Source organism: Pimephales promelas, chromosome 3 (assembly GCF_988280905.1).
Source record: "Pimephales promelas chromosome 3, fPimPro1.hap1.1, whole genome shotgun sequence".
Classification (NCBI taxonomy): Eukaryota; Metazoa; Chordata; class Actinopteri; order Cypriniformes; family Leuciscidae; genus Pimephales; species Pimephales promelas.
In genome coordinates, this window is record NC_142771.1 from 26,501,418 (window position 1) to 26,520,816 (window position 19,399).

At 36.9% G+C, this 19,399-nt stretch overlaps 3 protein-coding genes across 12 annotated transcripts in view; 2 read left to right on the forward strand and 1 right to left on the reverse strand.

The window, feature by feature from the left end:
* The first annotated feature begins 157 nt into the window (after nt 1-157).
* On the forward strand, nt 158-10,567 carry dlx4a (distal-less homeobox 4a). Its single transcript, XM_039686195.2, has 3 exons — nt 158-636; nt 1,437-1,630; nt 10,303-10,567. Exons 1-3 carry the CDS (start codon nt 333-335, stop codon nt 10,555-10,557), a joined length of 753 nt encoding a protein of 250 aa, XP_039542129.1. The 5' UTR covers nt 158-332; the 3' UTR covers nt 10,558-10,567.
* Nucleotides 10,568-11,238: 671 nt separating this feature from the next.
* On the forward strand, nt 11,239-15,555 carry dusp3b (dual specificity phosphatase 3b). The gene is made up of 3 exons (XM_039686196.2): nt 11,239-11,609; nt 11,919-12,142; nt 13,448-15,555. Exons 1-3 carry the CDS (start codon nt 11,488-11,490, stop codon nt 13,651-13,653), a joined length of 552 nt encoding a protein of 183 aa, XP_039542130.2. The 5' UTR covers nt 11,239-11,487; the 3' UTR covers nt 13,654-15,555.
* Nucleotides 14,909-19,399, reverse strand: part of thraa (thyroid hormone receptor alpha a) — a 39,247-nt gene continuing 34,756 nt past the window's right edge. For all 10 annotated transcript variants that reach the window (XM_039686191.2, XM_039686188.2, XM_039686194.2 and 7 more), the window contains one exon: nt 14,909-18,209. In XM_039686191.2, coding sequence (XP_039542125.1) covers nt 17,959-18,209 — 251 coding nt within the window. In that variant the 3' untranslated portion in view covers nt 14,909-17,958. The remainder of the gene's footprint in view (nt 18,210-19,399) is intronic.

The window sequence follows — 19,399 nt, forward strand, 5'->3', positions numbered from 1 at the left end:
ATTTTTTTTTTATCTTAACGTGGGAATTGCGATGTTCCGTACATACATGTTACAATACTGACGTCACCGCCTTTATGAAATGACGCGAACGGCGCATGCAGCCAATAAGAGAGCGCGTTCTCACTGCTGGAATTAACTTCAGTATGTGATGGGACTGTTGAGATGAACTTCACAGACTTACACTGCCAAAACGAAAGCAAACTCATGCGCCTCGCGATTTTACGGACATGGATCTCTCTAATGGACTTCTTTAAGGGATGGAAATCACATGACTCTTCTAAATAGATGCTACGTTTTATGATGCCCCGGTCTAATGGACATAACTCTAAAAAATGACTATGACTTCACTGTCTGAAAGTTTGGTAGCTTCAGACCCTTCAAAATCGGCATTTCTGGAGTTCAGTCACGGTTACCAGTCTCACCAGCAGCATTCACCCGGTGTATCTCACGCGCACTATCCGGTGCACGGTTTGCATCAAAGCGCACATTCGCAGTACGATGCAGCCTTCTCTTCTGGCGCTGCTCCGTACGGCCGTCCGCTCACTTACCACTATCCCAGCGCCCATCACCATCCCGGAGCTTACCTTCCCTATCAACATAACAGCGCAGTCGCTCATTCAAGAATGGAGGATGCAGGTAAAGTGTGCTTTCCTTCACCCAACACATTCGATTAAAACGATTCCGTTCTACTAGGTTTTGAGAAAATGAGTTATTCCTAATTAACTGAATAATAATAATCCTGAATTCTGAAGTTAGAAACGCACGATTTAGACTTGATATGGCTCTTTACATTTGCGTTTAGTCTAATTTAATTAGACTATCCAACCCATAATGCAATACGTATTGAAACGTTTAAAATGGTAAACAATAATTTGCAACAATCCATAGAAGTAAACAAATTTTCCCAACTCTAAATTTATAGGCTACATTCGAATGCTATACTTTAGGCATGGCTCCTGTACTACGCAATATGGATTAATATTGTAATGCCCCCCTCAGTAGTCAAGAAAATGTCAGAGCCTACACACACACACACACACACACACAACGGATTGCAAAATAAAAATATAAATAGCCTATGATACAAATGATTGTTTATTCGACATGGCAAACTTTTATTAATGACAGCCCTATTAGATTTTTTATTTTTTTTACTTATAAAGTGAAATGTGACTAAAGTTACAAATTCAAAATAGGCCTACGCAAAAAGACAACTAGATTCCAGCTAGAAACTAACAATTAAACGCTAACGAAATTGTCTTGAATGCAGTGAACAAAATTGTCTTGTATTGCTATTTTCTTCTGACTGAATAGCCATACACTTTTGATTAAAAATATTTTTACTTCTAATATTATTATTATTGTTATCATTAGCCTATTATTATTATTATTATTATTATTATTACATAATGTCATATTTCTTTTTCTTAATCAAGATTCCGAGAAGCAAAGTTCCATTGAAAGTGGAGAAATACGGCTGAACGGAAAGGGGAAAAAGATTCGTAAACCGCGCACGATCTACTCGAGCTTACAGCTGCAGGCGCTCAACCAGCGCTTCCAACAGACCCAGTACCTCGCGCTGCCTGAACGCGCTGATCTGGCGGCCAAACTGGGTCTGACACAAACACAGGTAGGCCTACATGACAACATTGAATCAAAGAAAGAAAAAAAGCTCTATCTTTACGCCGTGTATGCTTCTCAAAATTTCTCAAAAGACAGTTGCTTTATAGTAAAAAAATGAAAGGTCTTTATTATTATTATTATTATTATTATTCTAAATAACATAAGATTGATGGTCTAGAACTATAAGCACAAGCAATGTGAAGTCTACAAAGGCATGTAAACTAGAAGAACGTTGGAGCGTGCATTTCATCTTTGCGCCACGTTTCCAGCCAATATGCGTGTTCAATTACCGAGAGCATCGAATCACTTATAGAGACAAAGGAAATAATAAATTGAAAGAAAATGTAAGCCTCTCATCCACTATTAGGCTATTGAAATGCTAATTTAATCTAAGTGTTGGAAAAAATAGCATTAAAATATTTGGGAGCTATGCATTACCGGAAATGCAAGGCTCTTAAACAACTTCGAGATATGATTTCCTTTGCGAAAAAGAATTAGACCAGTAATTTCAAGTTAATTCATGTTTATTTTTAAGTATACATTTATGTAGCAAGTATACTAATATCAATGTATAGGCTACTTGTAAACTTGTAAGTGTAGCTTTTCAATACTGCTTGGGACTAAATTGGCCCAACTTTTAGTATAAAAAAGTATAGGCTATATAAGTGTAGCCTAACTTGTGAAAAACTAGCCTACATTTCCAATTTGTATCTGTGCAACATCTGATCGTAGTATAATTGTAGTTTAGCTACTATTTAAATACTTGTAGTAGTCTAGTCTACGAAAGTGGGCTACACCTTGAAGTATGCTCTCAGTAAACTAGTTGTATAGCCTACAAGTTGCCTACACTTGTAAGTTTTCTTTAAGTGAACATAACATCATTGGTTTAGCTTACTATATATTATTTTTGCACTTTGAGTAGGCTTTATGTTCCTAGGTATTAATTTTTTGTTGTTGAAAAAAAATTTGTCGGGATGGGTTTCAGAACATCAAAATACAGATGGAGTAGATTGAGTCCATCAACACCCCCAAAGCTTCTCAGTTGTTAAAGGAGTAGTTAACTTTTAAAAAAAAACTTTTGCTGATAATTTACTCACCCCCATGTCATCCAAGATGTCCATGTCTTTCTTTCTTCAGTCGAAAAGAAATGAAGGTTTTTGATGAAAACATTCCAGGATTTTTCTCCATATAATGGACTTCAATGGCAATCAAACGGTTCAAGGTCCAAAAGACAGTTTCAGTGCAAACTGTTCAAAGGGCTTTAAACGATTCCAGACGATGAATAAGGGTCTTATCAAGCGAAACGATCTCTCATTTAAAAAAAAAAAGAAGAAAACTTGCTCTGTTCTGTGTGACTCTCCTGTTCGAACTCGTTCATCAAAATAAACAAATCTTTTCCCGAGTCAATTCGTAGTCACGAATGTGCATCACAGAACAGAGCAAGGCGAATATTTGAACTTATAAAACTTAAACTTTGTTGTTGTTTTTTTTTAATGAGCGATCGTTTCACTTGATAAGACCCTTATTCATCGTCTGGAATCGTTTAAAGCCCTTTGAACAGTTTGCACTGAAACTGTCTTTTGGACCTTGAACCGTTTGATTCCCATTGAAGTCCATTATATGGAGAAAAATCCTGGAATGTTTTCATCAAAAAACCTTAATTTCTTTTCGACTGAAGAAAGAAAGACATGGACATCTTGGATGATAAATTATCAGCAAAAGTTTTTTTTTTTAAGTGAACTACTCCTTTAACCATTTGTCGGTCGACATTTCATAACAGTTTTTATTTATATGCTGTTTAAAGTTTGATGATTGCGTTGTTGTTTTTTATTTGTCTAAGCAATCATCGCTTGTTTATTCTTCACCTACTGTATGTGTTTTTTGATGGGGAGATTCTGTACTAGACGATGCGAAACAGCGCTGCCATACTGTATAACAGTGAACACATGGTGGGAAAAGAGTAAAGCAGGCTAGATTTAAAGTAAATTCCTATGTACACAACACTATTAGAAACAGACCTGTTTTCTTTATAAATCAATATTTTCAAACAATGAAAGTTTATTAAACAGTTTGCAAAACTTTGTGGAAAAATAATGAAATAGGCTACTCAATCAAACAAGTAAACTCAACTACAAGCCAAGGATAGGCTACTTAAAATACTTAATTATACTTTTAAGTATATCTTGATCAAAATATTGAGTACATATAGTCCAAATATTTAGACCTTTCTGTTAATATGAGTCAAGTAAGTGCAATTTTATTTCTGAGAAGTACATAAGAAGGCGGAAAGTACACTTTAAAGTACACTTTCTTAGTTTTAAAGAAGTACACTATAGCACACTTGAACAAACTTCTTGGATTGGCTATTCTTAATACTATTTCTTGTGGAAGTAATTGGCCTATGACCCTGCAAATTTTCAGAATGCGTTGCAATTTCACAATCAACAAAAAAAGTGAGAACGAGACCCTTCCTCCTTCAATGACAGGTTCTAATCTGCTCCAATAAGTCAAAAGCATGGCAGCCACGAATGTTATTGCACATGCCTAGACTACAAATAATAATCTATGAATGCACAGTGCAGATATGGGATAGTGTGGATTTGAGCAATCCTGTGTAGCTCTGTTCTTTTTCTAACCAAAGGAGCACAACTATAGGCTCAGTGTTAACTGTGTTTCATAATTGTTCACATGAAGCAGTCTTTTACTCTTTTTATAATAACTGGGAGTTTGCATGAATATGTCTTGATTTTTTTTTTTTTGTCCAGATTTATATTAAGTCATGTATTTGATTAATAGCCGGCCTATTAATCAAATACAGTTTCCTTCCAACAACTTGGTTTTGCACACACGTTGAGTCTAAATTATCATAGGCTACTTTCTTTCTTTTCTTTTTTTTTTTTTTGTCAGTAGCTTCATAAATCACTTTTATTCTGCATGCTCTTCCTTTTGAGCATCAATATTTCTGAAATCTTGTCTTACTAAAGTTGTAATTATTATATTTAGCAGCATTTAATAACTTTCAGTGCCTGGTAATAAGTATTGTCCGCAACCGTACTTATATTAAAACTCTATCATAATTTTTACTGTTTGAATCTGTGTGAAAACAGATTGAATTAAAACATTTCCAGGGATTAAGTTAAAATGGCAGTGACATATAATAATTGACAAATTGTATTTAGCAAACTCGTATTTTTCAAAAATCAACCATAATATGGAATATCTAACTTATGGCTCTTACAAATATATCTAATTGAAAAGTCTAGTAAACAGCCCCCCACAACTCTACACCCCTCCTCCCCACTCTATTCCAACCTTATGTGACCCATTTTACTCGATGGACTATTTCACCTGACTTCACCCTATTCAGTAACTGTAATGAAAGCTTTGAAAAACTATAAACCATCCACCCACACATGAAACCCAACTGACAATATACAAAGCACATAAGTAAAATAGTGCTTCTTCAACTAGGCACTTTAATATGATTTGTATTAAAAATACAAGTCACCTCTTAAAAACCAGATGCTTTTTTTTCTTTTTTTAATAGAAATGTAAAACAGTAAAACAGTCTTAAAAGCTTTTTAGTAGCTAACTATGCCTCTTAGCTACTTTTTCAAATTGTATATAGAACTGAATATAATTTGTATTTGTAATATATAAAATTCAATAAAGATTGAAAGTCTGGGTTTGTAAAACTCTTCCAATATGAAAAAAATATGTCTTATAATACTACACTGTAAAAAATATTGTTGTTTTAACTTAACAAAGTAAGTAACCTGGGTTGCCTTAAAATTTTAAGTTGATTGAACTGGAAAAGGTGAGTTGATACAATGAAGGAGATTAATTTAACCATCAGAAACTCAAAATAAGTTATCTCAACTAAATAAATTATTATAAAGTTGATTTGACAAAAGAAAATATGTTGTGATAACAAATCTTGAAAATATTTTGTTACAGTGATATGATCATGTAAACAAAGAGTGAAAGTGAAGCAAAAACTGTTTCAATATTTATGCTCTGAAAATAATTGATCCATTTTTATAATAACTTTCCCCACTAGAAACATTTTGTTTCAAATAAATATTTGTCAAATTACAATCTACTTGGTTAGCATGGATATTTAAAAAAGTGTCGGTGAAAGCATGCTTGAGATTACATAAAGGTGAATAGCTTTTCCAATCAAGCTTTAATTTTGTTGAACTATGCTTAAAATGTCACTTCCACCATAATATTTCCATTGATTCACATAGTTGAGAAATTAAATAAACTAGAAGTATATTAAAAGAAGTATGAAAGCAGCATTTATGCTCTGAATTGGTAAACTTTCCAATTAAATGATCAGCTTTTCTACCTGAATACATTATTCAATATATTTCAATACACTATTGATTCATTACAATCACAACCTGAGACAACCAGGAGCATTTAGTGACATTTAAAGTCACTAAATGCTTTGTATTTTGTAATTCTGGCAGGTAATGCATAAATCTAACTTTCTGAATTCATGAACAGAGATATGTTTTCAAATTATCTTAATCATTTATGCTGGTTAAATGCATTTGATCTTCCTTTAATATATTGTGAGTTTTTTACATTGCCTTAGCTCATCAAAATAAGTTGAGCAACATTTTTATAAGTTGAAAATTTATTTAAAATAAAATAAAAATTTAGTTGAAATGACTTAAACAGCCAAGTTGTGTGTACACAAAATTTGATGCAGCAACTTTTTTAGTGTAATAGCTCTTTTTTGTAGATTGAATTTAATTTATTAATTTTACTCTGTATTAACATTACATAACAGCCATAATAGATTTTTCAAAGATTATTCTCAGTCCATACACGCCATGTATCCTTCATAATAACATAAAACTATGAACTCATAATAAATTCTGACACACTGAAGTGAACTAAATATTTATTTTGTGTTAAGTATAGCCTATATTTATCCTCCAATACAATTATTTTATTTCAGTTAGTAAATGAATCACATATTTCATTGATTAGTGTTATCGCTTTCTCCTAGACATTTATTCAGCAGAACAGACCCACATATCAAAACTTGAAGTTGCGCTCACGTGGAGGTGTGTGGCCGGTTGGCAGTGCCAGACTTTTTATTAGCAATTGACTCTGTCATCGGTGCACTTTAAGAGTGTTGAATACTGCCGCTGGCACTTGTTCCTGCCTTTCAGTCCAGGCGGCTCGTTTAATCTATTTTCTGATGATAATAATAATACATGCATATACGATTGTGGTGATAAAAATAAAGGCATCACCACATGATAGAGGTGTCCAAAATGCGGCAAGAGGAACATCACATAAAAGTGTAAATTAAAATAATTATTTTGGGTGCCAGTGTGCATGAGAAAACTGTTAAAAGGGTAATTGGAGTTTAATTCTCTTGGAAAACATCACTTTAATTATGTCTCATTATAGAAGTTTTTAAAGCTCTGTGTGGGTGTCACTGTTAAAATTCATTTATTCATGCATGCATTTTCCACATTATGGTTAGCCTACATAATTAAGAAAGTAAAAACCCTGTGTATAGCAAGACTTGTTTATATAAAATATTTTCTAAAAACGGCATGCGCAAGTTTGTGCTGGAGAATTCTGGGTAAAATTTTGGACATATCACAAATAACAGCAATCATGTTTGGAGTTTTGCTGCATCCAACAAGCTTTTCCCCCCCTCTCACTTGCTGCAAGCTGAAGGCGTGCTGGTGTTGGCAGAAAAGCCATGTTGTACCACAAAAAAATCATATTGAATCAAAGCTTTTGAACTTAGTAAAAAAACTGTAAGCGCTGCCACCCTGTGGTTGATATTCTAAAAGTTAATCAAACAAAGTAGCCACAACTATAGACAGTAAAATAAATGGGCACAGCGACCCCATAGACTTAAACGGAGAAAAGTGAAGTCAATTAGAAGCACTCACTTACTGATTGCTGATTGTCTCACAGTTGTATGTTTTTTAGTAGCGATGCCAAGAGAAATCTGAATCATTCCCTTCTGAATCCTAGAGAGACTGAGAGAGTGAGTATTAGTTGTCCATGAGCAGCAGCAGGAGCAACTTTATAACTCTCTATGGGCTTCTCCCTTGACTTTTTGCCTCCATGTCCCTCCGATTGCCTGCAAGCTTCTCCTCCTGTCTACACGGTAATTTCTCTACTGTGCGACAGAGAGTCCCGTGTGTTATGACGCAATCGTTAGCCTGTTTTTACAAAAACTGCTTCTACGGGGCCATTAGGTAAGATACAAGGTAATGGAGCCTTTTATACATTGTCATGTTTCTTTAGAAATAAAAAAATGGGAACAAATTATGGACAAATGGAGTCTTTAAACGCCTCAGATGTAAAGTTATTCGCTGCCAACGTGACGGCAAAATGATTAGGAGTCAATGTAATGCTAACAGCAGGTGATGGTCTGCTACAATGGCAGCCCCCGGGGAGACTTCAGTTTCCGGCTGATGGCTAAAACAGAGAAAAGTGAAGTCAATTAGAAGCAATCACTTCCTGATTGCCAACCGCACTGCACAGGCTCACACTGAGCTTGATGACGTAGATGTGACGTGAGCAACCTGTCTCACAGTTGTACGTCTTCTAGGAGCGGTGTCAAGAGGAATATGATTCATTCCCTTCTGAATCCTGGAGACAGAGCGTGAGTAGGAGCTGTCCATGAGCAGCAGCAGAGCAACTTTACAACTCTCTATGGGCTTTTCCCTTGACTTTATGCATCCACGTCCCCCTGATTGCGTGAGCTACTCCTCTTGTCTATACGGTAATTTCTCTACTGTGCGACAGATAGTCGCGTTATGAGCAAGGGGGTAATCCATCAGCCGGAAACTGAAGCCTCGCGAGAGTCGCCATTGTAGCAGACCATCACCTGCTGTTAGCAGTCCATTGACTCCCATTCATTTTGGAAGTCAATTGTCACTTTAACAACGAATAACTTTACATCTGAGGCGTCCAAAGACTTCATTTGTCCATTAAAGAAATATGACAATATATAAAAAGCTCCATTATAGTACTTTGCATCTTAGGTTATGTCCCCGTTGAAGCCGTTTTTGCGTCATAAACCAGCCCATTCTCACTCCCAAGGCGTCACCTAACTGACGCCTTGGGAAGCATTTGGAGATGCTTCAATATCTGACGCTTTAGGCGCCCTTTAGCATCAGTTAGATGACGCCCTAGGATCGCGTGTACCCTACCCCCACCCCACACCTAAACCTAACCGCGTCCTCTAACAGACGCTTTCCTTTAGCGTCAGTTAGATGACGCCGTAGGATTGCGTCATGTAAGTGACGCTAAAGGGCGCCTAAAACGTCAAATATTGAAGCATGGTCAAAGGTGACGCCTTGGGGTGAGAATGCGTTGCATAAACACACAACTTTCTGTCGCACAATAGAGACATTACCGTATAGACAGGAGGAGAAGCTCGCAGGCAATCTTTTACTGTCTATGAGTCAATCGGGGGGACATGGAGGAACAAAGTCAAGGGAGAAGCCCATAAATAGAGAGTCCATAAAAGTGATTCAGATTTGTCTTGGCACAGCTATTAGGAGATTTACAACTGTCAGACTGTCGTCACGCTCAGTTTGGGCCTGCGCAGTCACTCAGACATCAGACAGGAAGTGCAATAATCAGGCTTCAGTCTTCTCCGTTGAAATCAATGGGGTCGCTGTGTCCATTTATTTATGGTTATGAGTCAATGGAATGCTAACAGCAGAAGGCTTGTTAGCCAATGGCGGCCGCTGGGGAGACTTCAGTTTCCGGCTGGTGGATTACCCCCTTGGCTACAACTCAAAACCTTTGCCTGGATGCCAGCCCCGCTCACAACATTTTTTTGGTCGGGAAGTTAGGTCTGAACTCGATCCATTGAGGAGTAATTATGATTGGTTCAGAAATCGAAGGGCCAATCAAATTGCCAGGACAGCCCAAGTAAAAGAAGCAACACTCATTATTTTACTACTTTTCAGCGTGCGTGCAGTTGAGTTCTGTTGACAACTATGCGTACAGTAGCTCAACATGCGTCACTCACTGCGTTGCTCTGATTGGTTGTAGGTCTATCCAATTGAGTGCAGAGGGTTTTTTTTTCCTGGTTCGGTTAAGACACGCCTCATAATCAAAGCCCTATGGATCAGTATCAGACTTACATTCTGACTAGAATATGAGTATGACGAAGTCAGGCTACAAAATCTTAGTAATTGTAGCTGAAAACAACCACAAAAAAGGGTCTATTAATATCTGTTAATTTAAGTTATTTTTCCTCTAATACTAAAAAAATAGATCACATTTACCAGAACATGTAATTTTACTCTAAAGCAAATTTACTGTTGTTTAAAAAGTATGAATTACAACATTGTTCAGTGAAAATATGTATTTAACTAGAAAACATAATGTACCTTTACACTAAAATGTGGTTTAAAATGAAACTTTCACAGTACTTTGACATAAGATACTTCATAATTTGCAGTGAAAAAAGTTCTGAGTTAAAAAATAAATCCCATAATGTCTGAAACGTCACAATACACATATCCACATACAAGTGCTTATTGTTCTACATTTATTTTAATAATTCCTTCCAATCCTGCTCGACCTATGTGTTATGAATAATAAAAATGAGTTTTAAACTATGCATTTAAATAGATGAAAGCACAACTTCTAATCCAAATGAAAATGTTGCAGGTAAAGATATGGTTCCAGAACAAGCGTTCCAAGTTCAAAAAGATAATGAAACATGGCTCAAGCGGACCGGAAGGAGAACACCTTCAAGCGGCTTCTGCCTCCGGACCACCGTGTTCACCAGGAATGCCGCCCTTGTGGGATGTTTCTATGTCAACCAAAGGTGCCCCCATCCACTCAGGAGGATACATGAACTCTTTTGGACACTGGTACCCTGGTCATCATCAAGACCCAATGGCCAGAACTCAGATGATGTGATGGGGGTTTAGGACAGATTCTAACAGTTCACTCACGTTGAGATCACTGTTTACTCACAGCCTAACATTCTTCCAAGTTCCTCCCCAGTGTTTTCCTCATGAAGATTTACATTGCTGGCCTTTTTTTTTTTTTTTTTTTTTTTTGCTTGCAGGATTTTGTGGTGGATTTTTCTAAAGACTGAATAGACAGCCAGACCAAACTTGGATTTTGTAAACTCTTGTAAATTTGAATAAAATGCCATTGTCTGATTGCCTTGATTGTCTATTTCAAAGCTTGCAACCTCATTCATTATTCACTCTATTTATCAGTTTATTGCATATTATTTTCCCTTTGTTAAAACAGCAGTCTTGAAATGACAGTCTTGACCCTTTTACTAACACTAATGAAATATTTTTCCTTATACAAAAATAAAAAATGAAATGTAATGAATGCAATGACAAACGAATGCAATAAAAATACAAAATATTTTAAAATAAAAGAGAATAAAAAAGTTGCAAACACAATAACTTTAAAAATATTTAAGAAAATTATTTTAAAACAGTTAGATGGAGTACAGCATGTCATGCCACACAATAAATGGACTTCATCTCAAAAGTCGTCTAATAAAATGCAATCTTAAAGGTTATTTTCTCTGTTTTATATTGACTGTCTGTTGCCACCTAGTGGTTTGAAAACACACCATGCATGATTATAGCGTTGGGTGTGTTTGACGGAAGCTAACTCTCTCTCCTGGCCTAACAAACACAGATTAATGTAAAAAGCTTTAGTATTATGTTGAGCCGGATACTGACCTCTGTATTGAAAACATCAGACCATTATTACGCTAGATTAGAAGATGACAGAATGAAGATGGAACTGGATTACAGAAAATCACTTTGAGGCCTAAGCAACAACATTTTCTATTTGGAAAATTAAATCATTTTCAGCAACATGGCCGACTATGAGGTGTCTGTTCAACAGCTCAATGATTTGTTGACAGATGAAAACGGAGACTTCTGTATGCCCTCCAATCATTTTAATGAAGTCTACCCCGGGATACTGCTAGGAAATGAGTAAGTCCTCACATAGCCTACAGATATGTAGGCTAGTGGGTGGATTATTTTCTTATACCATACTGAAACATCCCTCAACAAACATTTGCAGTTAAACTGTCTGTTTAGCCTTTCCTATCTGATAAGCTAATAATAAAACATGATCATGTATCATGTTTTAAATTCCCAAGGGCAAGTCTTTAAATAAACATGACCTATTTTCCATGTGTGAATGTCAGTGAATGTTCCTCTTATGTTCGCACTCACACTATAGAGATCAGTTAAACGGAGATGGCTGTTAGTACACCTGTTACACCTGTATGTCAACAGGTCTGTAGCCACAAATGTAACACATTTGAATCAGCTGGGAGTGACACACATCCTCAATGCGGCAGAAGGCCAATCGGACATGCATGTGAACACGAATGCAGAGTTCTACGCAGACACGGGGATCATCTATCATGGGATACCAGCCTTTGACACAGACCATTTTGACCTCAGTATATATTTTGAAGAGGCTTCTAATTTCATTGAAAAAGCTTTGGCAATGAAAGGTGAAAAGTAGCTACTTTTAAATGTGTATCTTTTTTTTTTTTATCTCATCCCTCATTTAATGGCATTCGCTAATGCATCCGGTACTTTAAAGCAGCATAGATCCTATTAATAGTGCATTATCTGTTAATATCCTAAGTCTTCTTGTTTCAATGACCCACTAATAATAAACTGCTTGCTTGCTGCCTGCTCTCACTGCTAATTTGTGCTTTACCAACATCAACGTTAAAGGGAGAGGTTGTTTTTTTTTCACCCAAAAGTGAAAATTCTGTCATCATTTAGGCTACTCACCCTCACGTTGTTCCAAACCTGTGTGAATTTCTTTCTTCTGTTGAACACAAAATAAGATATTATGAACAACGTGGACACAGTTGATGAGCCCCATTTTCTTCCATATTATGGAAAAAAATAGGCCTACTATGGAAGACAATTGTGTCCATTTTTGAGCAAACTATCCCCTTAACACTGGGATCCAGAACTCCACAAAGTTTGAAATAACTGATTGGTTTCCTACATTCTTTAAAATATGTTCTTTTCTGTTCAGCAGTTCATACAGGTTTGGAACAACTTGAGGGCGATTAAATGATAACACAATTGTTCATTTCCATTGAATAGTAGCCTAGCCTAAAATAAGCTAACAATAACAATAGCCTAGTTAATCAATATCATGCTAGCAAGAGTGCTGTTATCAAGAACATGAGCATTAGCAAAAACACAACAGCTCAATAATTTTTTTAAGTATTCAATTATTGTTAATATGTTAATATTGAGTTTCAAACATTTCAGACAATGTTTTGTCAATTTCTGTCCACCAGTGAATGTTCCAGAGTAAGCCAAAGCATATCACTGCACATTTTAGAGCCACGCAGTTTTTAAATCCCCAAAAGAATTAAGTATTCTTGAAAGAGTTTTTTGAATTATTCATTATTTGCTTATAAAAACAGTTAAATTTCGCCACCTACTGTTAATGAAGCCTTGAGAAACGCGCGGTCAAGCGGAGTGATACAATTACAGTGAAAAAGTCCCAGTGTTGTTATGTCAGCATTCTTGAAGCTCTGCTCAGTCTAATTCGAGGATAGCCAACATTCTGACGATGTGTCTTGTGTGCTACCCGCGGTTAAAACAGTTATTTTCTTAATTTAAAATAATTTCCCCATCAAAGTATTATCATAGAAATGAGCTATTTTACATTTTGGCAACTTCCATGCAATGTTTTCGTTTAGGATCTGCTTAAGCCCTTTTAAAAATCTTACCTTTTCCTAAACCTTAACATCCATTAATCTTATACACTTTAATTTCTTCTGTAGGTAAAGTGTACGTACACTGTCAGAAAGGCTACAGTCGTTCGGCTGCACTAGTCATCGCACACCTGATGCTGCAGCACAGGATGGGTGTTCGAGCGGCTTTGGCCACAGTTAGAGAGAAACGGGAGATCGGACCCAATGATGGATTCCTGCGCCAGCTCTGCAAGCTAAACGATTGTCTGGAAAGCGAAGGAAGACCGCGGCACTAAAATGAATCTGTATTTTTATTAGCTAACTGATATTAGTTGGCAAGTCAATTGGTAAGCATTTAGTTTGCCAATTGGAATGGTTGTGTTCTGCATTTCTAATGTGTCTTCTGCCCTCTAGTGGTACTGTTTATCAGAGCAGTTTAGGCAGAGTATATGACAATAATTACAGTTTTCTTCCAAATAACTACATAATCAAACACAAGAGGTCTTCACAACGGACAACAATCATTTATTAAACATTTTAAAGTGAAAAGTAGCACACATACCTGAGTTACACTGAAATCCCTCCCACATTTTCTGCTTTCATCGGCTTGTTGTACATTTTAATTTATTGTGATTGTATAGCTGCAAATAGAACTTTCCAGTCTCTTAACATCCATTACAGGTTGCTACATGACATAGTTTCATAGAAGGATAATGTACAATGCTACAAAGGATGATTTAACAGCAATTCTGCTCTCTGGACTAGATGGTGCGCCACTGACTCGTAGAGAAAGAGCCATTAGCATGGTTAGCGTAAAGCACATCGATTGTGCTTCACGAGCAAGAAAAAGACAAACGTGAGCAAGCATCACTGTCTTTGTCATTATATTGAGCTATTTATGGTAGAGAGATTGCAAATAAAAGCACTGTTAAAATACAACAATGCACATAATGTACACATCACTGATTGAACATAAAAAAGGCCTATAGGCTACCACTGAAACAAAGGCCAGTGAGGTGCCTGTGGTGAGGATGAGGATGGTTTCTAACGGTAAGCGAGTTCCTTTTGTATATTAGACCCTGTTGAATATTGTAGTTTCAGTGAGGCACTGGTGATGGGGGTTAAGCTTTTTTTTTTTTACTTAGGCCTATATTTAGATTTGCTGCAGATGTGTTCTTTAATAGCTGGATACAATTTTTTTTTAAACTTACATTAACATTCAACGTTCACTCCAGCCTGATCACATCATGGCAGTACGTGTGTTGGCTAAGATACTGGAGGAGTGAGAATTACTGTTTAATTTTGACACAGATGTGATTCTACGCTAAACTCACCCTCCTGTATCGATTGCATGTGAGGTATGAAGGTTTGAAATAACAGAAATCATTGTTCTTTATCGAGTCACTACAAGAGAATCTTGATATGGGAGAAAGCTGGCGTAAATACTAATGAAGTGTGTCAAATCAAACACAAAAGATGCACAATGCCCATCCACACTGAGCATTTACAGAAACACAGTACAGTTCAGATCAAAAAGCATCCACAAAAAAGCAGTGTCTAAAATAAACTTTAGTTTTGCTCTGAACAGTTGCTCATAACAATCCACTCATTGAAAATTCACAGTTACATAAACAGCCTGCAAATGTGCATAAAATACAGCAAGTATTCTGAGTAAATAATAAGCGTTTTCTCTCTTTTATTATTAATTTTTTTAAATCCTCATCAGAAGATGGACAGGGTGTTTTTTTTCTTAATGGAATGTCAGGTCTTGACACAGATCTCAAAACTGACTTGCTACATTGCAGACATGCAGATGACAAGGGATTTAATAGTTCGAGTGAATCTTCCAGAGGGCTGTTGAAAGGCCTTTTTTAAGACCTATTAAAGGAGTCATAGCATTACATTTTCCGCCCTGAGGTCCACTTATTTATTTATACATTTGTGCTCCGACAATAGTCAAAATGTTATTTTTAATGGTTTTTGTGCCTTTAAGTCATTACATAATTTCGGCACGTTTCGCAAGTTCGAATCTCATCTGTAAACTGGATTCAATCTTCCCTGAAACCCTAAACTTGTGGTAAAGTAGTTTCCACAATTTGGCCTACAAATTTACGTAATTCCTGCACCACTCTTAGACTGAACACATCACCGTTTTCACAAATTCAAGTTTTTTTAAGTTTACACAAAGACAATATTAGTATCATTTTCAAAAACTTGCACTTTGAAACCAGTTTTCAGAAGTTTGCATTTTCTGGCCCCCAACATGCCTTTGTCGTCTAAATGAACGGCCAAAACACATACAAAGTTTGAGCCTAATTCTGAACGAGGGAAGAAGTTCTGAAAGTTACAGTATGATTTCATAGCACAATAAACTTTTATTTCAAAATATCATGATATGACCCTTTTAAGAGTCAAAGTTTCAATCAACATATTCATGATCTGGCTAGGTGTAAAGGACTAAATTCTGTTCTAATAAAAGTGCTGTAAACCAGGTTTGTACATCCAGCAAAAAAAAAAAAAAAAAAAAAAGGCTTCCTGATTCCCCTTATCAAGCGCTGGGGGGGTGGGCAGGGCTCAGCTGAGCTAACCCTTGCTGGTGCAGTAGATTGTGACTCTGGGCAGTGCTGGTGGGTAGGATTGAGCCTGAGTCAGGTGCATGGCCTGGGGCCTGAGTTTAGCTAGTCACAGTGAGGATGTACTTTCTGCCCTTTTGTTCCTCTGTGTCACTTTCAAGGGAGGCCATGCCTCAAGCGTCAAGGGGGTCTGGCTGTGTCCTTTGCTGTGCAAAAGTTTATGTACAGTTCTTGTGTGAGATGGTCGGTTGCATGTGATCAGTTTGGGTTTGGAGGCAAGGGGACCGGTATGAGGTTCACCTTGAGCAGGAGTCATCTTGATGAACACGGCGAAATTCATTCAGCCTGGCACATTCTTACTATCCACAGAAACAGGGAACAAGACTTGGTCCCACATCGCAAGTGAAAAGGAAAGCAGAATACACACATGAGTGAGGTTGATATCACATTTTTGTGACTTTTTAGTGTAAATGTGTATGTTTATGTACAGGTTTAAGCAGGAACATATATGCAGGGATGAGGGGTAAGTGCAATTATTTACTTTCTTCTAACAAGGAGGTTAGGGAGATCGTAAGTTACCTCCTTTCAAAATCAGTACAGATTTAGGGTACAATATGGCTAAAAGTCCTTGTTGTTTTTATTTTCGCTCCCAAAACACGGAATATGAAAAAACACAACTACAACACTTTCCCAAACAACGGTTTGTCGCTATAACCAGCAAAAAAAGAAAAGTGTTTTAAATTTATTTAAAAAAAATAATAGAGCCAATCTTAAATGTGCAGATTTTGGCAACTAATGAGAATCCTTTATATTATATAATATAAATTTAGAGACAAAATACTTGTTAATGATTTGTTGAAAGTGATTGAGCCCAAAAGTTTATCAGCAAACTGGCAATTAGTGATTTTGTTTTTGGGATTAAAAAGCCTCATAGTGGCTGTTTAGGCAGATGAAAATCCCATGTTTTCTCCATAGAGAAATAGATTTTTCAAGTCACGATTAAACAAAAGTAGCAACAGATCGTTCGTTTTTTTTTTTCATATTGATGTTTAGACTAGTTGTAACTATAAAACACCAGATTATCTGATGAGACAAATGAGCACAAAGAGCGATCTGAAGGCCATGATGAGGAGATGTCTCAAATACAGCATATAGCGTATAGCATGCATGTGTGTAAATTAATCTGTCAGTCCAAGAATTGGATAACACTAGGACAGACCGATAACTCACAACAGCTATATGGGTCACGCAGCAAAAAGCAACAAGAAAATGTTCAGCTTAAGTAACATATGCAATACAAGTGGATATGATAGATAGGAAGGTATATGAGAACTGTATACACTGCATTTTAAGAAGAAAGATGGGTTGATGCAGGTAGAATTGTGAGCATACATACATGTATGGACATGTTGCTACATGTATGTTTGTATGCTGGTGTATATGAGGTATGAGAAGTTAACACGACATGTTAATGTCTGTACAGTGTGTACGAGTGCACACAGGTAGTTATGTTTAAAAAGGAGATATCCTATGCGTGCAAAGAGGAAGATGAACGCTAAAATACTACTGTAATTTGTGGAAAATTGGCATTACTTTGTAGATTAATAGTGTAGAGCCCAAATGTTGCTCAAAGAAGTTTCCTCTGTCCTTACAACAACTCTGCTAGCATTTCTGAAACAGGTTATGAAGTAGATATTGAAAAGTGGCTTTCTTTGTCACGCTTTTATAATAAGCTCCTTCTGAGGTTGGGAGGTATGTTGGTACGAGAGGTAGGTTGATGCATGCTAGCCTTTTGTCCGCCTGTGGAAGGAATCTGAATGGCAAGTGACTGTGGAGTCGAAAGGTGTGGAGGCCGACACCCCAACACATTTCCTAGACAAAGCTGATGAGGGACCGACGGCGCAAAATAAAGTACATGTCCCGATTCGGCATTGCATGAGGCTGGAAAAAAATCAAATGCTTCTGGTATGCTTTGAGAAAATAAATTCATGATCAGTTTTCCCCCTAAATTTTCCCTGTGGCTGTCAGTCACACCTCCTGATCCTCGAAGACCTCTAGGAAGAGCGGGGGGAAGAGTTCTGTGGGACACTCCACTTTCATGTGCAGGAAGCGGCTGGCGTGACAGGCGCCGATCATGCGCAGGTTCGTCACCTTCATCAGCAGCTTGGGCCAGAAGTGAGAGATGCTGTGCTTGCGATAATTGATGTAGTGCTCGAATGCTAACAGGTACGTCTCCTGACACTTCTCGATCTTTTCCACACATGTCAGTCCAGAACGATCTGTGTAATGGAATATTAAACAAAAATTAAAGTCAACCCTTTAAAGATCCCGTCAGGAGGTCATAATAGAAAGGGTAATGGAAATTTCACCCCCAAATACAAAATATTTCATCATTTACTCACTCACTCTCCTCCTGGTTTAAAAACCATGTTATTTTTCCCATAAGGAGAATTACTGATAACTCGTAGGCAAAATCAATACAATAATAAGTGTTAAATTAATGTGTTTGTTGCACAAAGATACATCATTTGACTATGGGTTATGTCGAACAGACTACTGATTTATTTAAAATGTTATTCATCAAGAATTTCTGTAACACAATTCACATGAGCATAAATGGATGTTCAATAAAAGTAGTTACTGATCCCACCCCTTTGAGGCATTAAAGTAGTCCAAATGTATGCTATGCGCTACGTATGCTAAAACATCCTTCCTATTGCTGCTGAAACAGCATTGGTGTGTTTGTCTTGTCACAAACATTATGTAATCGTTACAAATGGTGCTGTTGTCCTGGATGGGAGTGAGGTTTAAGGGGTTGAGTTTAACCGTTGTAGGCCATTAAGAGTTGTGCGAATTCCTCTTAGAGCAGGTCGATTAGGACCGGTTACTCTTACATAAGCATCATTCACACTTTCAGTCCAAATCCAATTATTTGTGTATCCAATTGGAATCTGATTTAACTTATTTACCATCCAAATTGTGAATCGCAACTGTTCAGATCTGATTTGTGTGCCCCATGTGTCCATTTGTTTTCTGGAATATCTGCATTGGTTTCTATGGAAACGGTTGTCTCAAGCGGTTGTCTCAGGAGCGCATCCATGGGGTTGAGAATTGTCGCTGGTTTAACCAGTTGCAGTTCCACGACTGAGCTTGCCTGCTTAAATTCCCCCCGCCAGTATCCGCACGAAGACTAGGCTTTAGGTAGGTAGATGGACTAAAATTCCAAGAATTTTGATTTTTTTTTTTTTTTTTGCTTATGGCTGATGTTGAAAAATTTGTTGAATCGCCTTCGCACATTTTGATAATGCACAAAATATCAACTTTTAGAAATCGCTGAATACTATAAAATAAAACTTAGCGATAAGCGAGTAAAAGAAATTGGTTTTTAAAACGAGACTTGATGGAAGTAGAAATTAAATATATCCAAGAAAACGATATTGCTGTTCTTTTGTGTTCAGATTGGACGTCT

Coding starts and splice junctions, on each gene's coding strand:
- dlx4a (XM_039686195.2), top strand. CDS start 333: ATGACTATGACTTCACTGTCTGAAAGTTTGGTAGCTTCAGACCCTTCA. Junction 637..1,436: donor TTCAAGAATGGAGGATGCAG/GTAAAGTGTGCT, acceptor TTCTTAATCAAG/ATTCCGAGAAGCAAAGTTCC. Junction 1,631..10,302: donor TGGGTCTGACACAAACACAG/GTAGGCCTACAT, acceptor AAAATGTTGCAG/GTAAAGATATGGTTCCAGAA.
- dusp3b (XM_039686196.2), top strand. CDS start 11,488: ATGGCCGACTATGAGGTGTCTGTTCAACAGCTCAATGATTTGTTGACA. Junction 11,610..11,918: donor GGGATACTGCTAGGAAATGA/GTAAGTCCTCAC, acceptor GTATGTCAACAG/GTCTGTAGCCACAAATGTAA. Junction 12,143..13,447: donor AAAAGCTTTGGCAATGAAAG/GTGAAAAGTAGC, acceptor TTTCTTCTGTAG/GTAAAGTGTACGTACACTGT.